Source organism: Schistocerca piceifrons, chromosome 4 (assembly GCF_021461385.2).
Source record: "Schistocerca piceifrons isolate TAMUIC-IGC-003096 chromosome 4, iqSchPice1.1, whole genome shotgun sequence".
NCBI lineage: Eukaryota > Metazoa > Arthropoda > Insecta > Orthoptera > Acrididae > Schistocerca > Schistocerca piceifrons.
This window is the reverse complement of record NC_060141.1, coordinates 206,400,548-206,424,573: the sequence shown is the minus strand read 5'-3', so window position 1 is coordinate 206,424,573 and position 24,026 is coordinate 206,400,548. Positions and strand designations below refer to the sequence as shown.

Below are 24,026 nucleotides of genomic sequence, written 5' to 3'. Positions count from 1 at the left end.
CGTATTGTATCACAGCCGTCCACAATATGAGCATGAAGAGTCTCTACATTTGGTACCGGGTTGCATAGACAAGAGCTTTCAAATGCCCCCTTAAATGAAAGTCAAGAGGGTTGAGGCCAGGAGAGCGTGGAGGCCATGGAATTGGTCCGCCTCTACCAATCCATCGGTCACCGAATCTGTTGTTGAGAAGCGTACGTACACATCGACTGAAATGTGCAGGAGCTCCATCATGCATGAACCACATGTTATGTCGTACTTGTAAAGGCACATGTTCTAGCAGCACAGTTAAAGTATCCCGTATGAAATCATGATAACGTGCTCCATTGAGCGTAGGTGGAAGTACATGGGGTCCAATCAAGACATCACCAACAATGCTTTTCCAAACATCCACAGAAAATCTGTGTTGATGACGTGATTGCACAATTGCGTGCGGATTCTCGTCAGCCCACACATGTTGATTGTGAAAATTTACAATTTGATCATCAGAATCAAGGAAGTACAGTACATACTGACGAAACTAAAATGAGCTCTAACATGGAAATTAAGCGTTTGTGGACACATGTCCATATAACATCTTTTGTGTGTGAGGAATGTTTCCTGAAAGTTTGGCCGTACCTTTTTGTAACACCCTGTATATGTCACTACCGGATGTCCAACCAGTCAGTTGGCAAGACTCAGCAGAGGAGTGCCTCTTAGGATGTCCAGCGCAGTCCTGGACGAAATGTCAAGAACAGAAGAGTTTCTTGGGTCACAACCTCACATCTTGAAAGGTTTACCAGCAGTTATGTCATCCAGCCGTGAAAGCCTTCATTGTATCATTTGGATAAAGATCCAGCTAGTGATTTAGCCTCTTCAGTTTTTACTTTCCTGAGTTTTGTTTTCTGAGAGCCAGATGGGTGAATCCATTTCACTAAAAAAAATTCACAAGACTATTTCAGTGACAGATCATGACCTACACATTAAAAAAAAGTAATTTTTTTCTCTTCATGTAGCCTGCATGCTTGTGGTAGATAGTACAAATGAATGTTGTGTGTGGTGTTTATATTGTGACTGACAATAAAATTGATTTTGTCAGAGTATTTTTATTTTACTGTTTGATAAACCATCATTTGTTTGTTGAACATCATGATTCTGCAGTTTGTAACACATTTTGATATTACAACAAATAGTTATTTGCTGGAAAACATTGTAAAGAAAGAGTCTATGTTAGGTGTCCATGCATTTCTGATCCCGACTGCATGTACTAGAATATTTTGAGGTAATAATAAGTTAATTAGAAATGTAGGTACCTATTTTTTGGACTTTCCTTAGACACATGACTAATCATTCACTTTTTAAACTCACTTAACCAAATAAACAATTAAATTAATTACATAGTATTTGTAATTGAGCTATATGAAGAATGAAATGAAATGAAGTTAACACTAAAATCTACATATTCATGCATGAGCATGTACTCTTGACAGGTACTCTCTGACTGACAGTTTCCACTGCAAGTAAAAGAGAAGTCCTGCAACAGCTTCTGTCATCCAACATTTTGTCCCCTAACAAGTTACAAGTTATAACATAATTGATGGGGGCTGACATAGCACTGTGAAGGTAACATCAATCCAATGTTACGGAATTTTGTAAGCCACAACACTGATCGCAAATATTCATTTGTTCGGTTACTGGTTTCAATTATTTTGTGATTAATATAAATACAGAAATGTGCATATGTTAAAAAAGTGTACATAATGGTAAGTTAACAACTGTAATAAGCAGTGTTATAATATACATAGACTGCCTGTATTGGACCCAAAGCCTGTTTTCCACTATATGAAAAGCTTTCATATGTATTATTTCCTGACATAACTCTGTTCCTCCCCCTGTTGCTCACATTTTTCTTGCTTTGGCTTCAGTGAATCTATTGTGCCCACAGCCTTTTTATCATGGTTTGATATGCTGATTTTTTTTTCAATTTGCTTATTTGTGTATTGTACATGTCACAGACTACCTCTAGGCACTAGCTTTTGTAATATTAATGATAGGACATTACCATATTTTTGTTTAGCCTTGGAGCTTTACTTAATTTTATTCCACATTCTCTTCATTTTCATTATCTCTTGGCCCCCTGTTGCGAGTGGTTTCTCAGATCTGTTTTTGATAAGCCCACTGTGTCTGTGACTTATTTCACCATTTGACAAGCTGCTGTCAGTTAACTTTATTGTTCTGCATATGGCATATACACATACTTGCAGCTACCCTTCAGAATTTGAAGTAATATTTCCACTGTGACTCATATAATAATTCTAGCTCCCTTTTAACTGCATTTTATATATTGAATTTAGTTGTATGCAGATGAAGTCTACTAACTTTGTATTACACCATTGAAAACTGTACTTGGCCAACAACATCTAGTAGCCACACCACCCTCAGCTGTTTGCAAGCAACAACCTGACATTACAGGACATGTGTGGTTATTACACACATTAAAAAAAAGTTTTGCATCACTCTGGCTCCCAGAACTCCTGAAGACAGACGTTGACTGTGGATATTGTATCACAGACACAGTCCCTTTGACTGTTCAGAGATGTCACTAAACCCTCCCATAGATGTAAACAACCATACACAAGCAGCAGCTATTAGATGGAGGGCATCCAACAGTCAATCAGTTCCAGTCATTCCACCAGGAAGGAGGTACATGGCTTGTGTTGTCTGTAGTTCAACCTGACTTTATGTCAGGAAGGGCCCTCAACAAGGGAAGTGTCCAGGCATCTTGGAGTGAACCAAAGCGATGTTGTCTGGACATGGAGGAGATACAGACAGACAGGAACTGCTGATGACATGCCTTGCTCAGTCCACCCAAAGGCTACTACTGCAGTGGATAACCACTACCTATGGATTATGGCTTGGAAGAACACTGACAGCAATGCCACTGTGTTGAATAATTCTTTTTGAGCAGCCACAGCATGTCGTATTATGACTCAGACTGTGCGCAATAAGCTGCATGATGCACAACTTCACACCCAATGTCCATGGCGAAATCCATCTTTGCAACCATCACACCATGCAGCACGGTACAGATGGGCCCAACAATAAGCCGAATGGATTGCTCAGAATTGGCATCACATTCTCTTCCCCGATGAGTGTCACATATGCCTTCAACATGACAGTTGTCGGAGTCGTGTTTTGAGGCAACCCAGTCAGGCTGAACGCCTTAGACACACTGTCCAGTCAGTGCAGCAAGGTGGAGGTTCCTTGCTGTTTTGGGGTGGCATTATGTGGGGCTGACATACACTGCTGGTGGTCATGGAAGGCACCATAACCTGAATGTCATCCTCCAACTGATAGTGCAACCATATCAGCAGCATATTGGCAAGGCATTCGTCTTCATGGATGACAGTTCGCACCCATATCATGCACATCTTGTGAATGACTTCCTTCAGCTTAACGACATCGCTCAGCTAGAGTGGCCAGCATGTTCTTCAGATATGAACCCTATTGAACATGCCTGGGATAGACTGAAAAGGGCTGTTTGTGGATGATGTGACCCACCAACCACTCTGAGGAATCTACACCAAATCACTATTGAGGAGTGGGACAATCTGGACCAACAGTGCCTTGATGAACTTGTGCATAGTACGCCACAATGAATATGGGCACGCATCAATGCAAGACGACATGCTACTGGGCATAAGAGGTACCGGTGTGTGCAGCAATCAGGACCACCACCTCTGAAGGTCTCGCTGTATGGTGGTACAACATGCAACTTGTGGTTTTCATGAGCAATAAAAAGGGCAGAAATGATGTTTGTGTTGAACTCTATTTCAATTTTCTGTACAGGTTCCGGAGTTCTCAGAGCTGAGGTAATTGCAAAACGTTTTTTGATGTGTGTATTTTATTGTGATTTTACTCTATGTGACAATGCCACTTAAGGCTACATACTTTAAATATTTTCTCTGTTAACTTCAGGAAGAGAGGTATGTTTGCTAAGCTTCCAGTCTGTGTATATTATAACACTGCTTATTAAATTTGTAGTTTACCATTATGAACTTTTTATAACATATGCACATTTCTGTATTTAGATTAATCTCAAGATAATTGGTATGATCGAAACCAGTAAATGAATAAATGAATATTTGTGATCAATATTGTGGCTTAAAAAAAAGTTCAAACTGAATGCCGTCATTTCTGCTCTTTAATAGGTATATTGTCCCTACTACAAATGAAATCATCACATGATTTCCCTCTTGTTTGGATCTATTGTTTATGTTTCACATCAAAGCCACTATCAAGAATGTGCTGATTATTATTTATTTAGTCCATCGAATCCTGCATGTACAAGATATACAAGGGTACTGGACAAACTTGAAATTTTTAGAACAAAACTTCACTTTATGATATGTGATACAATTTTTAAGCCATAAATTATACAATATTGCTGAACAGATTAGTTTATGTGTGATAATACACTAATCACTGAGCACAGCACAGCTCATCAAATCATATCACAGTTAAGAAACTTAGTCAGCTGCACATAAACAATAGCAAAAATAAAAAATAATACACAGAAACATAACAGCAGAATTCACATCAGTTATATACAATAAACTTATACATACTACAGTACAGCCACTCTGTAGACTAAGAGTACCAGAATTTCTTACGTCAAATACAATTGTAGATATTCATCAACAGAATAAAAAAAAGTGCTTAAGTAAGATTTTTTATGTTATTCCTAAATGCATTTATATTTTCCTTAATTGATGGCAGTATCTTATTGTAAAGCACACTGCCCATATTTCTGACACCAAGCAAACTTTTGGCCATCTGTGACTATTTAGGTGAATGCCTGCACTAGTACAAGTATTATGATCATGTATAGACTTATTAGTCCAAAACAAATGCAAAGTTTGTAATACATACAGTTTGTAGTACATAAATGCAGGGAACAGACAGTATTTTCAGTTCCCTGAAAATTAGCTTAGAGGAGGTATCTGGAGACACCTGTTTTGTTATCTTCAAGGTTCTTTTTTTCTTTTTTTTTTTCATCAGAAAAATTTTCCAAACACTGACCCCCACAACTGGATATCATATGAGAGAACGGAGTGTACTAATGTAAAATAAACTGGTTTTAGGGTGGAGATATCACAGGACTGACTAAGAATATGAAAACCATAGCACAGACTACTCAGTTTGTTTAGTAGCTTTCCTCTGTGAATATTTCACTGTAAGTTATTGTCCAGCCACACACCAAGAATTTTGATCTCATTGATTTGTTCTATTGTTTCATTGTCAAGTAGTATGAGTTCCATGTAGGTAGGGTGATTTTAGAAGGCAGTTTTGCTTTTATTTAATGGTAGCTTGTTTTTTTGTACCCAAAAAATTAGTCTGTTCATAGAATCTGTTATTAGTTCCTTAACAACCTGGAGAGACAGATTATGAAAAAGGAGATTTGTGTCATCTGTAAACAATACAGGTAAGGCATTAGGCAGATTCCAAGGCAGGAAAAGTAAAGGTCCTAGGACTGAACCTTGAGGGGAACCACACCTGATCATAGTTTTGTTGGATAGAACTCTAATGCTGTCTTTGTTTGAAAATTCAACCACCTGCCTTCTGTTACTGAGGCATGACTGAAACCACATATTGCAAGTGCCTGTGTTGACATGACATTCTAGTTTTCCAATAAGTGGAGAGTGATTGACTATGTTAAAGGCGTTAGTCACATCTATAAAAAGACAAGAGACAGAATGTTTGTCATTGAAAGCACTTAGAACTTCACCTGCAAAAGAAAATAAAGTTTCATTAATTGACCTATTCCTATGAAAACCAAACTTATATTCTATGAGTTGGCAATATTTTTCAAAGAATGAAATTATATGGGAATATATTACTTTTTCTAGGATCTTTGATATGGCAGAAAGAATAGAGTTTGGTTGATTATTGTTGATATCATTTATGTATCCCTTGTTAAACAGAGGATAACTTTAGCAGTTTTAAAGACATCTGGTAAACAGCCTGTCATTATGGAACTGTTAATTAAATCACAAAGTGGAATTATAATTTCTAGAGTAAAATTTTTTAACAAATTATCAGATTTGGCACCAGTCTATATGAAAATGAGCTGCTACTTATTCAGCATTTGATCTTGAGTTACTGGTGTGGGAAAAGACAGTGCAGGTGAAGTACTCTGTGATACAAGATTAGACACAATACTTGAGAAATGTTTGTTAAAAGTTTTACTTATCTCCTTTGCATCTGATATTTTAGTTGCATTGTGTATTAAATTATTTAATTCTTTAATACTTCTTGATCCAAGGGTGCTTCTAAAGACATTCGATGTTGCCTTTCTTATTTTCTTATAATTTTTTTTATATAATGATTATTTGCTGTTTTCTTAGCCTACTTATAACTCTCCTAAGTATCTTTTTGTATTTTTTATAAAAGAATGAAAACTGGGATCATCTGTTCCTTTGCTTTCCACATACTGTTTCCTTTTTGTAGAACAGGAGCTGATTATTCCCTTTGTAATCTATGCCCTATAAACTGATTTATTTGAATTATGAGTTACTAGTCTTTTAAGGGGAAAGGCAATCTTAAAGTAATGGACCACTGTCTCAAGAAATATTTTTGCTTTCATACTTGTACATCCTCACTTCACTTAACACGTCCTTCCAGTATTCACAATACAACTATAACTAGATAACCATTTATGCGATATCAGGTGTGTTCAGCAGACAAAAATGTTTCAAAACACTTTTCTGTTTGTAGTTCTGGCATATGAGGTCTAGATGACTCTAGTTTTGATCTTGATGTCCACAGCTGATAAAACCATTGCTTAAATCTAGATGACTCCACTCTAGTTCTTCTAGTTTACTTACCATATTGATAAAATAAACTCTATAATAATTATAGATAACCTTTGAGAAGGTTAAGAAATTAATAAATCACTGGTAAGCTCTTCACTGCACTTACACACATATTTTTAAACTGCACTTGTAGTACACCTCTGAAGATCAGGCAAAGGTGGCAAGAAACATCTCATGTAGAATAATTGCAGTTAGCAGACAAGTGGTTATCATTCTACAGTTTTAAGTTTCATGCAGCATTTTACAAAAACTCTGAACATGTCCACTGGCAATTGCCATGTTCTGATAGTAGGTACCTATGTTCAAATTTTGCATGTGTATGGGGCCATGAATTCAAAACTGCATCTGGCCTTCTTTGGGATTTGATTAAATACAGTGTGGTTGTGGGTGGGGGTGGGGAGTGGGGGGTGGGGGAGAATGGGGGGAATGGCAGAGGAGGGGGGGGGGGGAGTGAGGTGGCTCTTAATCTCGAGGCACTCAAGAATTGAAGGTTCCCGCCCCTGCAGGACCAGGCCCAATGAGAGGGAGGGGGAGGGGGGGGGGCTGTCCACTCTACCCCTCCCCTTAGTTCAGTACTACCCTGTCCTGTTACTCCTAAATGGTACAAGTCACACACACTTGAGCAGTGTTCTAGAATAGGTCACACAAGTGTTTTGTATGCAATCTCTGTTGTCAACTTTGACTGGATTTACCCAAGTATTCTAGCACGGAACTGAAGACTGCCACCTGCTTTACCCACATCTGAGCCGTTGTGATCGTTACATTCCATATCCATACAGATTGTTACACTCCAGTGTTTGTATGAGCTGACACACTTAAACTAATTAATACTATAGTCATAGGACACTACTTTTTAAAATAAATTTGTGAAGGGCACAATTTCACAGTTCTGAATATTTGAGGCGAGTTGCTGGTATTTGCACAACATTGAAGTTGTGTCAAGATCTGACTGAATATCTTTGTAGCTTCTTTATACATAACTTGTATCATTATCAAGTGTAATACTTGTAGGTATGTTTCAATAAAATGTGGTGTATTTTGAAAAACTCCAGAAGAATTATCATAAATAGTAACATGGAACCTAAAAACAAAATGCAGGTGTAATGAACTTTTTAGCAGAGTAGGTGCTATATTATGTATCTAAAAAAGAAAATTATTTTCAGATTAATGAAAAGATGATGAATAAGGTTCTGGGCTACATTAAAGCAGGAAAGGAACAAGGAGCCCGTCTTGAATGTGGTGGAGAACGTATAGGTAGAACTGGCTACTTTATCAAGCCAACAGTTTTCTCAAATGTTACTGATGACATGAAAATTGCAAAAGAGGAGGTAAGAACATCATAACATTACCCTTTTTAGTAGCTGAAACTTGCCTATCTGTGGACTACTCAGAAAGGTTAAGTTTTTCATGTAGAAGTCTGTCTATGATTACCAAATTTTCCTGTTTCTGTGTAAATAATGTATAGGTTTTGATAAATGGTGGTAACACATGAATGTTTACGACACTACAGAAAGTTTAACAACAAATAATAAATGTCTTATGTCTGATTTTCATATCTTTCTCTTATTTTCTAGATAAAGTTATACATATGTTCATATCTGTTTGTGAAAAACTTACTCAAATGTAAAAAAATTGCAATACTCTTTTAAAATTTTAAAATATGATTTAAATACTGCACAAAAAATATTTCAGATATTCGGACCAGTACAAAGTATTATAAAATTCAAAACTCTGGAAGAAGCCATTGAAAGAGCTAACAATACTACTTATGGGCTAGCATCTGGAATTGTGACTAAAAATATTAATAATGCTCTGATGTATGCTAATGCTCTGGAAGCTGGCAATGTCTGGTAAGTCTTACTCTTACCACCAATAGCTGCTAAAGATATAAATCAATGCTATTGTTGTCAACAATAATGATGTTGATTTGGTGAGTTAGTTTTGTGTGACTCTTAGTTGTCCCATTGTGCTAAAAAAGTCATTATGATACTGTAATGAGATCTTCCTAATGATCTGTATTTTTTAAATTTATTGGGTGGTTATGAAACACACCAGCTGACAGTGGTGATAGTAACAGTCCTCTATTTTTGTGTTAAATCTGGGGACAGCCGAATTTGGCCAAAACTACTATAAACAGTTAATAAAACTTGATCTAGGCTGTTTTGTTAATTAAATAATGAAACATATAACTGACTAACCCTACGACAAAATTATGCACTTCTGCTGTATTTTCTTTATTATTTTCACTGGTAGCTCAAATAAAAACATATAATCCAAACACACAGATTGGTCCAAATTCCAGTGTGGCTCACATCAGTGTTACTGCAGCAAAATTATTTTAAATGGAAACGATATTGCGGCTTGGGCAGCACAATGTTTGGCAGTCTCTCCTTCATGTTGTCTGCCACTCACTGCTCACCTTCAGCTGAGGTATTTGCCTTTGAAATGAAGGCTTGTGACATAATTATTGTGCTTGCAATTGAGCTAGATAGTGGCAACATGTCTTTAATTCAATTGGTATTTTATACAATTCAAAACTGAGCTGAAGGCCAATTTATATAGAATCAGTACATCACAATAAAAATGGGAGTCCATTGTAGTGCTAGTTTGTTTGCATGAAAGTCATGTTTATAAGATGTTCATTGAATGAGATTGACACGAGGATAGAATGGCTAAAACCATGTAAAACATTCACTAAAACTTTCTAAATAAAAATGGAATGCAATGTTATAATATATATCACTGTCATGTGTTAGCAAAAAATATAGATGAGAACCTGAGAAAATTCTGGTCCTACATAAGATCTCCAAGCAGGTCAAAGGCTTCTATGCAGTCACTCATTGACCAGTTTGGTATGGCAATAGAGACAGAAAAAGGAAAGCTGAAGTTTTGAATTTCACATTTAAGACGTCTGCAGAAGGATCATATTGAGATTTTCACTCCGCAGTGGAGTGTGCACTGATATGAAAGTTCCTGGCAAATTAAAACTGTGTGCTGGACCGAGACTCAAACTCGGGACCTTTGCCTTTCGCGGGCAAGTGCTCCACCATCTGCACCATCCAAGCACGACTCACACCCTGTCCTCACAGCTTCACTTCTGCCAGTACCTCGTCTCCTACCTTCCATACGTTACAGAAGCTCTCCTGGGAACCTGAAGGAGAGCTTGTGTTAGGAGAAGACAGATATTGGAATGCATCTAATAAGTGAGAATGTAGAGCGTAGGCACTACGCTGAGATGAAGAGCTTGGCACAAAAGGGGAATTCTGGCTGGCTGCATCAGACCAGTCAGAAGACTGATGACTAAAAAAAAAAGTTTAAAAGAGCTGGCTGTGGTAGTCTTAAAGAGATGATTTACTAACATGTTTCCATCTTTGCTTAAAACTGAACTCCACAAACTATTCTTAAAATCATTGATTAATGTTAGAGACATTACTTCCTTGAGATATCATTACTGCTCACTCAGAGTAGTGTATAAAAACAATAAGAAATTTATCAGGAAAGTAATATGTGTTATACTACACTACATATTTTCATCACTTGACAATGTAGTTAATTTCGCTTCAATAACTGATGGTTTATTTTTTAAGGATCAATTGCTACAATGCCTTTTCACCACAAGCACCGTTTGGTGGCTACAAGCAGTCAGGAATTGGCAAGGAACTGTAAGTAAATATACAGGTTAACAACTAAAATGAAGTACTTAGTAAAACTACTTTTTATTAATTTCACTAATGTTTTTCAGGGGAGAAGAAACACTGCATGAATATCTAGAGGTAAAGACAGTGTTTGTGAAACTTCCAAAAAAATCATAAGATGTTACAGCAATCAAATAAGAATTTTATAATGAGCAATATGGAAGTAAAAACTATTTTTTCAAAGTACATCACCTTCTTCTTATTTAACCCCTTTATGCACCTTTTGACAGTAAAACTATAACTAGCATCCAACTTTTGTAGTTCAGTTTAAACAAATGATGGCAATTGTATATACGTACAGGAGACACTGATAAGCCTGGTGAAGAAGAAAGATGACGTAGTAAAAATTAACAATGAAAAAGACTGTGGTATATGTTCGCCCATTGAAACTGCAGTAAATAATACAAGATATGTTATCACTTAGTTAATTTCATGTTCCATGGATCATTTGCACAGTAAATTATAATTATTTGGAATGAGTTATTTTACTTTCATGTCACAAATTAATTTACAAAAACGGCTAAATACTGATCATTTATAAAGTAATTTATTATTATTATTATTATTATTATTAAATATACAGATGCAACTGAGTAATATCCACCACCTTTTACACTTTACAATAATAGAAATCCTTTCATGTAGTGGGATGGATTGTAAAGTAGCAACTTTTTCAGTTTGTTTTCAAATTTTAGTTTGCTATCTGTCAGATGTCATATAGCACTGAGTAAGCTACTGAAAATTTTAGTTGTGGTATTGTGTACCCCTTTTTACATTAAAGACAATCTAAATGTGGAGTAATGAATGTTATTTTTCCTTCTGGCATTGTAGTTATGTGCATAATTGTTTCTTATGAACTGGAATGGATTATTTACAACAAACTAATGAAGGAATAACTATTCTGTGAAGCAGTAATTAGAAAACCCAACACCTTAAACAGATGTCCGCAAGATGATGGTGGGTGAGCACCATATATTATCCTTACAGTATGTTTTCGAGCAATAACCATTTTATTTCTTAAATATGAGTTACCCCAGAACATTATTCCATAAACAATCATTGAATGAAAATATACCAAATTACTGACCTGCCTCTCCCCAAGATTTTTAATGATTCTAAACACAAATGTGGCTGACCTAAGCTGTTTTAGGAGTTCCAAAGACGCTTTTTCCAGTTTAAGCTTTTATCATGGAAATCTAAGAATTCTGAAGTTTTACCCTATTTATTACTTTCTCACTATGTTTTACACTTATCATTGATATAGTACTCCTAGGTGCATAGAACTGAATATGTCATGCATTTTTATAATGGAGGATGAGACTATTCACAGAAAACAAGTCAATGATACTTTTAAGAACATAGTTTACCATTTCTTCTACTGTTGTATGTATGATTGGATTGTTTATAATACTAATATCATATGAAAAAAGAACTAATTCTGTTGATTGTCTATTAGACAGAAGATCATTTACATATATGAGGAACAACAGAGTACCTAAGACTGAGCCTTGCTGATCCCCATATGTGAGGGACAATAGTGGACATAAGAATGAGTGTAGGGGATTTCTCCCCAGACAGAACAATATCCTCTGTCTACAGTGGTTGAATTACTAAGTACAACTTTCTGCATTATTTTAGGTAAATAAGACATTATCCAGGCTATACCATCAATCCCGTAAAAGTTCAATTCATCTAGGAGGATATTGTGATTCACCCAGTCAAATGCCTTAGATAAGTCATGGAAAATACCAACTGGCACTATCATGTTATTTAATACTAGTAAAATTTGGTAAGTGAACATTTAAATTCCATTATCAGTAGTGAAACTCTTATGTAATCTGAACTGTGATTTGTTGCTCAAGTGAGATGGTATTCTAGAACACATCACAGTCTCAAAAATTTTGGAAAATGATATCAGCACTGAAACAGGTCAGTATTTATTGACAATACTCTCCTATCATCTTTCTTAAAGGCAGTTTTAACAATGGCATATTTCAGCTTCTCGGCAAAGAAGCCTTGAGTTAGTGAAGGATTACATATTTCAGATAAGACACAGCTTATTATTTGGGAACAAGTCTTTAGTACTGTGTTGGAAACACCATCATAACCAGATGAGCTCTTTTTCACAGAATCTATCATTTTCTTAATTTCAGAAGGAGAATTTGGTGATACATTCATGTGAATGAATTTTATGAGATTTGATTTTTCATTGTACTGCTGGGATTTTTTTCTTGAACTATTTGTCCTAATACTTTCGACTATGTTTAATAAAATGAATATTAAATCTGTATGTTACCTGTGACTCATCATTTATAGCCCTTCCATACAGTTCAGTAGTGATGTTATCCTGTTCTGTGGCTATTGTCCTGTCTCTCATTTCACTACATTTAAATACAGCCTTTTAAGTCTGTTGTTGGAATTATTGATTTCTGACATTATGTGCATGTTCTTTGAGTTTTTAGTAACTTTCCTTAGTAATTTTGACTAGCTTTCTAGTGTGCAACTACTGCTGGATTTCTGCTTGTTCTTGCCAACTAACACATTTCCCTTTTTAAACAAATACTAACAAAGAGATAGAGGGGCTGGCCAGTACTTACCTCAGCTCAGTACAGCCGATAGATACACATAAAACACATAAAACAGAACCGAAAATTTACGTTCCTAGCTTTCAGAACAAATGGTCCTTCATCGGGGAGGAGAGAGGGGAAAGAAAAGGAAGAAGGGAAAGGAGATTCAGTTACTCACAACCCAAGTTATGAAGCAACAGGGAAAGGAAAATAGGGAGGGTAGCAAGGATGGAGGCAGATAAAGGCTCCACAACTGTCGTACTTGACTGTGTGGAGTATGTGGCAGAAGGACTGCGTCAACTCTCCGACACCTCAACCTACAAAGCTGTTACCCAGGATCCCATTCCCTCCATCCAGACTGAGCTGCAAAAAATCCTAAAAATCCAAGGTCCCTCACAAGGTCTCACAATGGCTTCCATAGACTTACTCACTCAACCTGAGCCACGTACCCCTACCTTCTACCTATTACCCAAAATCCACAAAGAGAACCATCCTGGCCGTCCCATTGTAGCAGGCTTCAAAGCCCCAACCGAACGTATCTCAGCTCTGGTAGACCAGCACCTCCAACCTATCACCCGCAGACTCACATCCTACATCAAAGACACAAACCACTTCCTAGAACGCCTCAAATCCATTCCCACTCCTCTCCCACCTGAAACCTTTCTTGTCACCATAGATCTTACATCCCTTTACACAAACATCCCACATACCCATGGTCTCTCTGCCCTTGAGCACTACCTCTCCCAACTCCCGCCTGTAGATCTTCCAAAAACCTCGTTCCTTATCACACTAACCAACTTCATCCTCACCCATAATTACTTCACTTTTGAAGGCCAGACCTACAAACAAATCAGGGGAACGGCCATGGGAACCAGGATGGCTCCGTCCTATGCCAACCTCTTTATGGGCCACATGGAGGAGGCTTTCCTGAAGACACAACAGGTGGCCTGGTATAGGTTTATAGATGACATCTTTGTGGTCTGGACTCATGGTGAAGAAACACTCCTTAATTTCCTCCATAACCTCAACTCCTTTTCGAATCTGAATTTCACCTGGTCCTTCTCCAAAACCCAAGCCACCTTCCTGGATGTTGACCTTCATCTTGTTGAAGCTCACATCCACACCTCTGTCCATATCAAACCTACAAACAAACAACAGTACCTTCACTTTGATGGCTGCCATCCTTTCCACATCAAACACTCCCTTCCCTACAGCCTAGGTATTCGTGGCAAACGTATCTGCTCCAGTGACGAATCCCTCAACAATTACACCCATAACCTGACCAATGCTTTCCTCTCCCGCAACTATCCCGCAGACCTTGTCCACAAACAGATTTCCCGAGCAATAGATTCCTCCCCATCCAACAACAATGTTCCTACCCCCAGACCACACAGAAGCATCCCCCTTGTCACCCAATATCATCCTGGCCTCGAAACCATCAACAAAGTACTCCGCCAGGGATATGACTTTCTCAAGTCAACCCCTGAAATGAGATCATCCCTTGACAAAATTCTCCCCACACCACCCAGAGTGGCCTTTCGTCGCCCCCCTAACCTCCATAACATCCTTGTTAAACCCTACAATATTCCCAGACTACCTTCTCCACCCAGCGGTTCCTACCCCTGTAACCGACCCCGCTGCGAAACCTGCCCCATGCATCCCCCCACAACCACCTACTCCAGCCCCGCTACTGGTAAAACATACACAATTCAAGGCAGGGCCACGTGTGAAATTGCACATGTCATTTATCAACTGACATGCCTGCACTGCACAGCCTTTTACATCGGCATGACAACAACTAAACTGGCTGAGCGCATGAACGGACACAGACGAACTGTCCGCCTAGGAGATGCCCAATACCCAGTAGCGGAGCATGCCCTCCAGCATTATTCTAGGGACCTAGGAACCTGCTACACCGTATGTGCCATTTGGCTTCTCCCACCCAACACCAGACCCTCTGAACTGCGGAGATGGGAACTTGCACTCCAACACATCCTTTCATCCCGGCATCCCCCTGGACTGAACCTACGTTAAACAACCTCAATCCCATTTACTCTTCAGTCTTCTCCTCTTTCCCTTTCCTCTTTAGCCATTCACGCATCTTTTCATCCTACATAGTTGTGTTTATCTTTATACTATATACCTCTTTACTTCTGTATGCATCCTCTTTGGTTTGAAGCTGGCACAGTACTTACAGTAGAATATCTTTGGCTTCCCTCTGACAACAATGCCTCCATCCTTGCTACCCTCCCTATTTTCCTTTCCCTGTTGCTTCATAACTTGGGTTGTGAGTAACTGAATCTCCTTTCCCTTCTTCCTTTTCTTTCCCCTCTCTCCTCCCCGATGAAGGACCATTTGTTCTGAAAGCTAGGAACGTAAATTTTCGGTTCTGTTTTATGTGTTTTATGTGTATCTATCGGCTGTACTGAGCTGAGGTAAGTACTGGCCAGCCCCTCTATCTCTTTGTTAGTATTTGTTTCACATCTCATATGAGATTTTCCATTAATCATTTACATTTCCCTTTTTCTGACACAAGATTCTTTCATTCCCCTTGAGTGATTCATGGTTTTTTGCATGACTGTTTAATGTCCATTCTGGTTAACTTACACAGAAAATTATTTTCAAATAATGATAGGAATTTATCATGGAACAGATTAAATTTTATGTTAGCATTTGGTTCATAATAAATTTCATTCCATTCATCTTGTGTAAATTACTCTTAAAAACATTTGTCTTGCAGCTAATTAATCTAAGTGATTTCCATAGAAGATTATCAGTACTGCAAGCCACTGCCTTATTTTTCCTGACTAATGGTGCAGTATGATGAGAGAGAGTATTTTGATTAGATTAGCTTTCGGTCCTTAGATCCGTGCTGAGGAGATCCTCGTGGATGTGGAACACGTCTTTTTTTTTTTTTTTTTTTTTTTTAAGCTGTAATAACAATACTGATAGTATGAATATATACAATACATCATCTGTTTCTATTAAAAAATTCGTCAATGGAGTAGAAGGAGTTGGCCACTAGTAAGTCTTTCAGGCTCCTTTTAAACTGATCTTTATTTGTAACTAAATTTTTTATGTTTACTGGCAAATTATTGAAGATGAGTGTTCCTGAGTAGTGGACCCCTTTTTGAACTAAAGTAAGTGCTTTTAAGTCCTTGTGCAGATCATTTTTGTTCCTGGTATTGTATGTATGAACTGAGCTGTTTGTTGGAAAAAGAGATATATTATTTAGGACAAATTTCATTAATGAGTAAATATACTGAGAGACATTAGTTAGTATACCCAGTTCTTTGAAGAGGTTTCTACAGGACGTCCGTGAATTTACTCCACAAGTAATACGTATTACATGCTTTTGGACTCTGAAAACTTTTGTTTGACTTGAAGAGTTACCCCAAAATATTATACCATATGACATTATGGAATGAAATTAGGCAAAGTATGCAAGCTTTTTCATTTTTATGTCGGCTATGTCTGCTAACACTCGAATTGCAAATACAGATTTGTTAAGGCATTTCTGCAGTTCTGTGGTGCGCTAATCAAGTTGTAATCCCAGGAATTTAAGACTGTCAACCTCTTCTATCTGCTCTTCTTCGTATTTTATGCATATGCTGGGTGGAAACCTCTTACAGGTTCTGAATTGCATATAGTGAGTCTTTTCGAAGTTTAATGTCAGTGAGTTTGCTTTAAACCATTTATTAATATCCATGAAAATATCATTGGCAGATCTTTCCAGAACTACACTTGAAATACTATTTATTGCAATACTTGTGTCATCTGCAAACAAAACGAACTCTGCTTCTGGCAGTGTAACTGATGAGAGATCATTAATGTACACAAGAAAAAGCAATGGCCCTAAGATGGATCCCTGTGGGTCACCACATGTAATTTCTTCCCATTCTGATGATGAATGATGACTTAATTCACTAGTCCCTTGCACTGACACCCTTTGTTTCCTATTAGTGAGGTATGACTTGAACCATTTTGCAGCACTGCCCGTGACACCATAGAATTCTAATTTACTTAAAAGGATGTTGTGGTTCACACAATCAAATGCCTTTGACAAATCACAGAAAATACCTGCTGCTTGTAATTTGTTATTCCTGGGTAAACGGTTATTTTCTTGCTTTGAACTTCACCAAAGAAAACATTATAAATTAGAGTACTACTGTCTTTATCCACCCATGTTGGAAAGTTAATTACTGAGATCAAATTGTAGGATCCAAATAAGATTTCCAGATCATTTTTCCTATCAAAATTCTTAAGAAAATCTACACTGACGTCATCACAGACTGCTTGCTGCTGTCTGCCAGATAGCGTAGATAGAAACCCAGATTCCTCATAAATGGTTCACAATTTGTCAGTGGGGATCTATATATGGTTACAGTTAAAAGTGAACTATTTTTCAATATTAATTCACAAGCACTCACTTTTATGTGCTGATTGTTACAAAATCGACTTGTCTCAATGTTTTACGTAACAACTCCTGCTTTTCCCAACAATAGTTCTGGAGGATGAATAAGATGATAAGAGTTTAATGTTTTGTATGTATCTGGTGATGTGGTGCTCTGATAGACACTAGTTGTCTATTTTTCAGCACTCCATACATTTTCCAAACAGAGAAGAAGCCCTTGTAGCTTATTGCTCATTAGGCTAGACAATAGTTTGAGATGCTCTGATGAACATTTGCCGGTCGACATGCAGCAAGGGAAGTTGGAGGGCATTCAGAATAAAGAGACTTTGACGGTCAAAATTTTATCAGGAAACTGTCAAAGTATTCATAATAAAATTCCTGAATATACTGCCCTCCAGGAAAGTTCTTGCACTTAAATTATTCTTGGGTCTGAGACCTGGCTGCCTTTCACTCAAATTATTCGTGGGTCTGAGATCTGGCTGAAATCTGAGGTGGAAAGCTCTGAGATATTTAGTGAGTCATGGAACATGTAGAGGAAAGATGGATTAGAGGCCATAGGAGGAGGAGTGTTCATTGTAGCTGACAAAAATATTGTGTCTATTGAGGTCAAAGTTGAGTGTAACACTGAAGTTATCTGGTTGCATATGGCAGGTGTACGTGAAACCAAATTAATTGTTGTGTGCTTTTACTCACCACCAGATTCCTCTGTGACAGCTCTAAAGTCATTCAAAGAAAGTCAGCAGCAGCGAGTACTGTTTGTATAAAGTGTTTATTTTGCATTTTGTTTACGACCTTCCACTAAGGAAGGGATTCTATTTGTGTTTATCTGCTCTGCATAGTAACTAACAGTTCTTGATAAAACTTTACGTAGTTTTCGTGTTAGATTTCTTAGTGTTTTCTTGATCGTTTAGAACAGAAAGCGCCCTAAAACCGTCTTTTGTTTGTTTCGCGGCCGTTAGCCACTAGTCACTTGAATCAGCAGTTGTCTTGTGACAGCCAGAGCGAGAGCACCAGCAGCAGCGAGTACTGTTTGTATAAAGCGTTTATTTTGCATTTTGTTTACGACCTTCCACTAAGGAAGGGATTCTATTTGTGTTTATCTGCTCTGCATAGTAACTAACAGTTCTTGATAAAACTTTACGTAGTTTTCGTGTTAGATTTCTTAGTGTTTTCTTGATCGTTTAGAACAGAAAGCGCCCTAAAACCGTCTTTTGTTTGTTTCGCGGCCGTTAGCCACTAGTCACTTGAATCAGCAGTTGTCTTGTGACAGCCAGAGCGAGAGCACCAGCAGCAGCGAGTACTGTTTGTACAAAGCGTTTTTGTACTTATTTGCTGCGCTTAGCTTTTAAATAGTTTTTCTGGGAAAACCTAGCGTAGTTTTCGCGTCTCGTATTTCAGTGAGTGTTTCTTGATTATCAGAGTAGCTCATCAGAAGATTATCTTGGGAATTTGTCACCGTATAGAGTAGGGTAAACATAGTCATGTGTAGGGACTGTGGTTGTTGTGAGCGGACGCAAGGAGAATTGGCCACTCTTCGGGGGCAGGTGGAGGCTTTGTCTGTTAGGCTCATCGAGCTTGAGGCGCAGGCGTCGGCTCGTAGTGGCGTTGGGGCAACTGTGGTGAGACCTATGCCTACTTCGGTGGCCTTGGAATCACATGGAACCCCTGATGTCGCTGCGTCTTCCGGCAGTGAGCATCTTACCGGTCAGCCATCACTCCAGGGTGAATGGCGGACAGTGGTGGGCTCACGCGTGCCTGGCCGAAAGGCGAAGGTGGGATCTGGCCGCGTGGCAGCTGCCTTACCCCTTTCCAACAGGTACGGGGTGCTTCCTAGTGGTGATGACATCGTTTCCGAGCCACCACAGGATGCCTCGCCTGTTGGGCCAGTGGCCGATTCTCCGGCAAGGTCCCGACAGTCACAGAGGGCGGGCCTATTAGTTATAGGGAGCTCCAACGTTAGGCGGGTTATGGAGCCCCTTAGGAAAATAGCGGGTAGGTCGGGGAAGAATGCCAGTGTGCACTCGGTGTGCTTGCCGGGGGGTCTCGTCCATAATGTGGAGGAGGCCCTTCCGGCAGCTATTGAACGCACTGGGTGTGACCGGCTGCAGATAGTAGCACATGTCGGAACGAATGACGCCTGCTGCTTGGGTTCTGAGGCCATCCTTGGTTCCTTCCGGCGGCTGGCTGATTTGGTGAAGACAACCAGCATCGCACGCGGAGTGCAAGCTGAGCTTAATATCTGCAGCATAGTGCCCAGAGTCGATCACGGTCCTCTGGTTTGGAGCCGTGTGGAGGGTCTAAACCAGAGGCTCAGACGACTCTGCGACTATAATGGTTGCAAATTCATCGACCTCCGTTATTGGGTGGAGAACTGTAGGGCCCCCCTAGACAGGTCAGGCGTGCACTACACACTGGAAGCAGCTACTAGGGTAGCAGAGTACGTGTGGCGTGCACACGGGGGTTTTTTAGGTTAGAGGGACCCCCCCTTGGGCGAAACGATAAAATACCTGACGGCTTACCAGAGAGGACATTATCATCGTTGATAAAGAACGTCCGTCCTCAGAGACCAAAAACAGGAAAAGTCAACGTAATATTGGTAAACTGCAGGAGTATCCAGGGCAAGGTTCCTGAATTAGTATCTCTTATTGAAGGAAATAGTGCGCATATAGTATTAGGAACGGAAAGTTGGTTAAAACCGGAAGTGAACAGTGACGAAATCCTAGACACAGAATGGAATATATACCGCAAGGATAGGATAAACGCCAATGGTGGAGGAGTATTTATAGCAGTAAAGAATTCAATAATATCCAGTGAAGTTATTAGCGAATGCGAATGTGAAATAATCTGGGTTAAGTTAAGTATCAAAGGTGGGTCAGATATGATAGTCGGGTGCTTCTATAGACCACCTGCATCAGCAACCGTAGTAGTTGAGCGCCTCAGAGAGAACCTGCAGAACGTCGTGAAGAAGTTTCGTGATCATACTATTGTAATAGGGGGAGACTTCAATCTACCAGGTATAGAATGGGATAGTCACACAATCAGAACTGGAGCCAGGGACAGAGACTCTTGTGACATTATCCTGACTGCCTTGTCCGAGAATTACTTCGAGCAGATAGTTAGAGAACCAACTCGTGAAGCTAACGTTTTAGACCTCATAGCAACAAATAGACCGGAACTTTTCGACTCCGTGAATGTAGAAGAGGGTATCAGTGATCATAAGTCAGTGGTTGCATCAATGACTACAAGTGTAATAAGAAATGCCAAGAAACGAAGGAAAATATATTTGCTTAACAAGAGTGATAGGGCACAAATCGCAGAATATCTGAGTGACCACCATCAAACGTTCATTTCTGAGGAAGAGGATGTGGAACAAAAATGGAAAAAATTCAGGAACATCGTCCAGTACGCCTTAGATAAGTTCGTACCGACTAAGGTCCAAAGCGAGGGGAAAGATCCACCGTGGTATAACAATCATGTACGAAAGGTACTACGGAAACAAAGAAAGCTTCATCATAGGTTTAAGAGTAGTCGAATCATAGCTGATAAGGAAAAGCTGAACGAAGCGAAAAAGAGCGTAAAGAGAGCAATGAGAGAAGCATTCAACGAATTCGAACATAAAACATTGGCAAACAATCTAAACAAGAACCCTAAAAAGTTTTGGTCATATGTAAAATCGGTAAGCGGATCTAAATCCCCTATTCAGTCACTCGTTGACCACGATGGCACCGAAACAGAGGACGACCGAAGAAAGGCAGAAATACTGAATTCAGTGTTCCGAAACTGTTTCACTGCGGAAAATCGTAACACGGTCCCTGACTTCAGCCGTCGCACGGACGCCAAAATGGAAAATATTGAAATAAACGATATCGGAATTGAAAAACAACTGCTATCACTTAGTAGCGGAAAAGCATCCGGACCAGACGAGATACCCTTAAGATTCTACAGTGATTATGCTAAAGAACTTGCCCCCTTTCTGTCAGCAATTTATCGTAGATCGCTGGAAGAACGTAAAGTACCTAGCGACTGGAAGAAAGTGCAGGTCGTTCCCATTTTCAAGAAGGGTCATAAATCAGATGCGAATAATTATAGGCCTATTTCGCTTACGTCAATCTGTTGTAGAATAATGGAACATGTTTTGTGTTCTCGTATTATGACGTTCTTAGATAATACAAATCTCCTTCATCATAACCAACATGGATTCCGCAAACAGAGATCATGTGAAACTCAGCTCGCCCTATTTGCCCAAGAAATTCACAGTGCCGTAGACACTGGCGAGCAGATTGATGCCGTATTCCTGGACTTCAGGAAGGCATTTGATACGGTTCCGCACTTACGTTTAGTGAAAAAATACGAGCTTACGGAATATCGGACCAGGTTTGTGATTGGATTCAGGATTTCCTAGAAGAAAGAACACAACATGTCATTCTTAACGGTTCAAAATCTGCAGATGTAGAGGTAATTTCGGGAGTACCGCAGGGAAGCGTGATAGGACCTTTATTGTTTACAATATACATAAATGACTTAGTTGACAACATCGGTAGCTCCGTGAGGCTATTTGCAGATGACACGGTTGTCTACAAGAAAGTAGCAACATCAGAAGACTCGTACGTACTCCAGGAGGACCTGCAGAGGATTAATGCATGGTGCGACAGCTGGCAGCTTTCCCTAAACGTAGATAAATGTAATATAATGCGCATACATAGGGGCAGAAATCCATTCCAGTACGATTATGCCATAGGTGGTAAATCATTGGAAGCGGTAACGACCGTAAAATACTTAGGAGTTACTATCCGGAGCGATCTGAAGTGGAATGATCACATAAAACAAATAGTGGGAAAAGCAGGCGCCAGGTTGAGATTCATAGGAAGAATTCTAAGAAAATGTGACTCATCGACGAAAGAAGTAGCTTACAAAACGCTTGTTCGTCCGATTCTTGAGTATTGCTCATCAGTATGGGACCCTTACCAGGTTGGATTAATAGAAGAGATAGACATGATCCAGCGAAAAGCAGCGCGATTCGTCATGGGGACATTTAGTCAGCGCGAGAGCGTTACGGAGATACTGAACAAGCTCCAGTGGCGGACACTTCAAGAAAGGCGTTACGCAATACGGAGAGGTTTATTATCGAAATTACGAGAGAGCACATTCCGGGAAGAGATGGGCAACATATTACTACCGCCCACATATATCTCGCGTAATGATCACAACGAAAAGATCCGAGAAATTAGAGCAAATACGGAGACTTACAAGCAGTCGTTCTTCCCACGCACAATTCGTGAATGGAACAGGGAAGGGGGGATCAGATAGTGGTACAATAAGTACCCTCCGCCACACACCGTAAGGTGGCTCGCGGAGTATAGATGTAGATGTAGATGTAGAAAGTCGATTGTCGGTAGCATGCAAATATCCATATAATACAAAACTAGCTGAAGGTGACTTTAATCTATTGAGTATAGACTGGGATGTTTGTGGGTTCATTGGAAATTTGGGGTAAGGTCTTATGTGATCAAACTGTTGAGGTCATCGGTCCCTAAGCTTGCACACTATTTAATCTAACTTAAACTAACGTACGCTAAGGATGACACACACACCTATGCCCAAGGGAGTACTCGAATCTGCAACAGGGGGGGGGGGGGGGGGGGGGGGCTGCCGCGCAGACTGTGACAAGATGCCTCTGACCGCACAGCTACACTGCCTGGCTATACTGCAGGAGGTACAGACAGACAGACGGTGAAATACTTTTGAACATGTTTTCTGAAAACTGTCTTAAGCAGCTAGCCCAGCAGCCCAGTCACAATGGAAGTATCTTAGACCTTATAGTTACAAGTAGGCTGGACTTATCGACAGTTTCAGTATAAAATAGGGATTAGCGATCATAATGTCATTATAGCAACTATGATTACAAAAGTTAATAAATCAGTCAAGAAGGTTAGGAGAGTGTTTCTGCTAGATAGAGCAGATAAGCAGTTGTCAGCATCTCACTTAGAAAGTGAACTGAAATCACTTAGTTCCAGTAAGATGGATGTAGAGGAATTATGGGCAAAGTTTATGCAAACTGAAAATTGGTGTCTGGAGAGTTATGTGCCTAGTAAGTGGATAAAGGATGGAAAAGATCCATCACAGTTTAATAACAAAATTTGGAGAATGCTGAGGAAGCAGAGGCCGTTTGCACTCTCAGTTCAACGGGGTTGCACAAATGACGACAAGCAAAGGTTAATAGAGATTTGTGCTTCTGAGAAAAGATCCGTGTGCAAAGTATACAACAACTACCAATCAGACCTTAGCAAATCATCTGGTCCTAAGTAAAATTGCTAAGCTGGTCTAAGGCTTCCATTCAGTCACTTGTTGAACTGTTTGGGAGGCAGATGAAGACAGCAAAATGAAAGCTGAAGTTTTAAATTTTGCATTCAAGAAATCATTCACACAGGAGAATCATTCAAACATCTCATCATTTGACCACTGGACAGACTCCCACATGGATCACTTAGTAATAAGCAAC

General features: G+C 39.3%; 1 protein-coding gene across 1 annotated transcript in view; it reads left to right on the top strand.

The window, feature by feature from the left end:
- LOC124795140 (aldehyde dehydrogenase 1A1-like) overlaps positions 1-10,732 on the top strand; it is a 99,749-nt gene extending 89,017 nt beyond the window's left edge. Inside the window, exons 9-12 of the mRNA XM_047259018.1 lie at positions 8,015-8,179; positions 8,544-8,701; positions 10,439-10,513; positions 10,594-10,732. Of these exons, the coding sequence (XP_047114974.1) occupies positions 8,015-8,179; positions 8,544-8,701; positions 10,439-10,513; positions 10,594-10,663 (468 nt within the window). The 3' untranslated portion in view covers positions 10,664-10,732. The remainder of the gene's footprint in view (positions 1-8,014; positions 8,180-8,543; positions 8,702-10,438; positions 10,514-10,593) is intronic.
- The last annotated feature ends 13,294 nt before the right edge of the window (positions 10,733-24,026 follow it).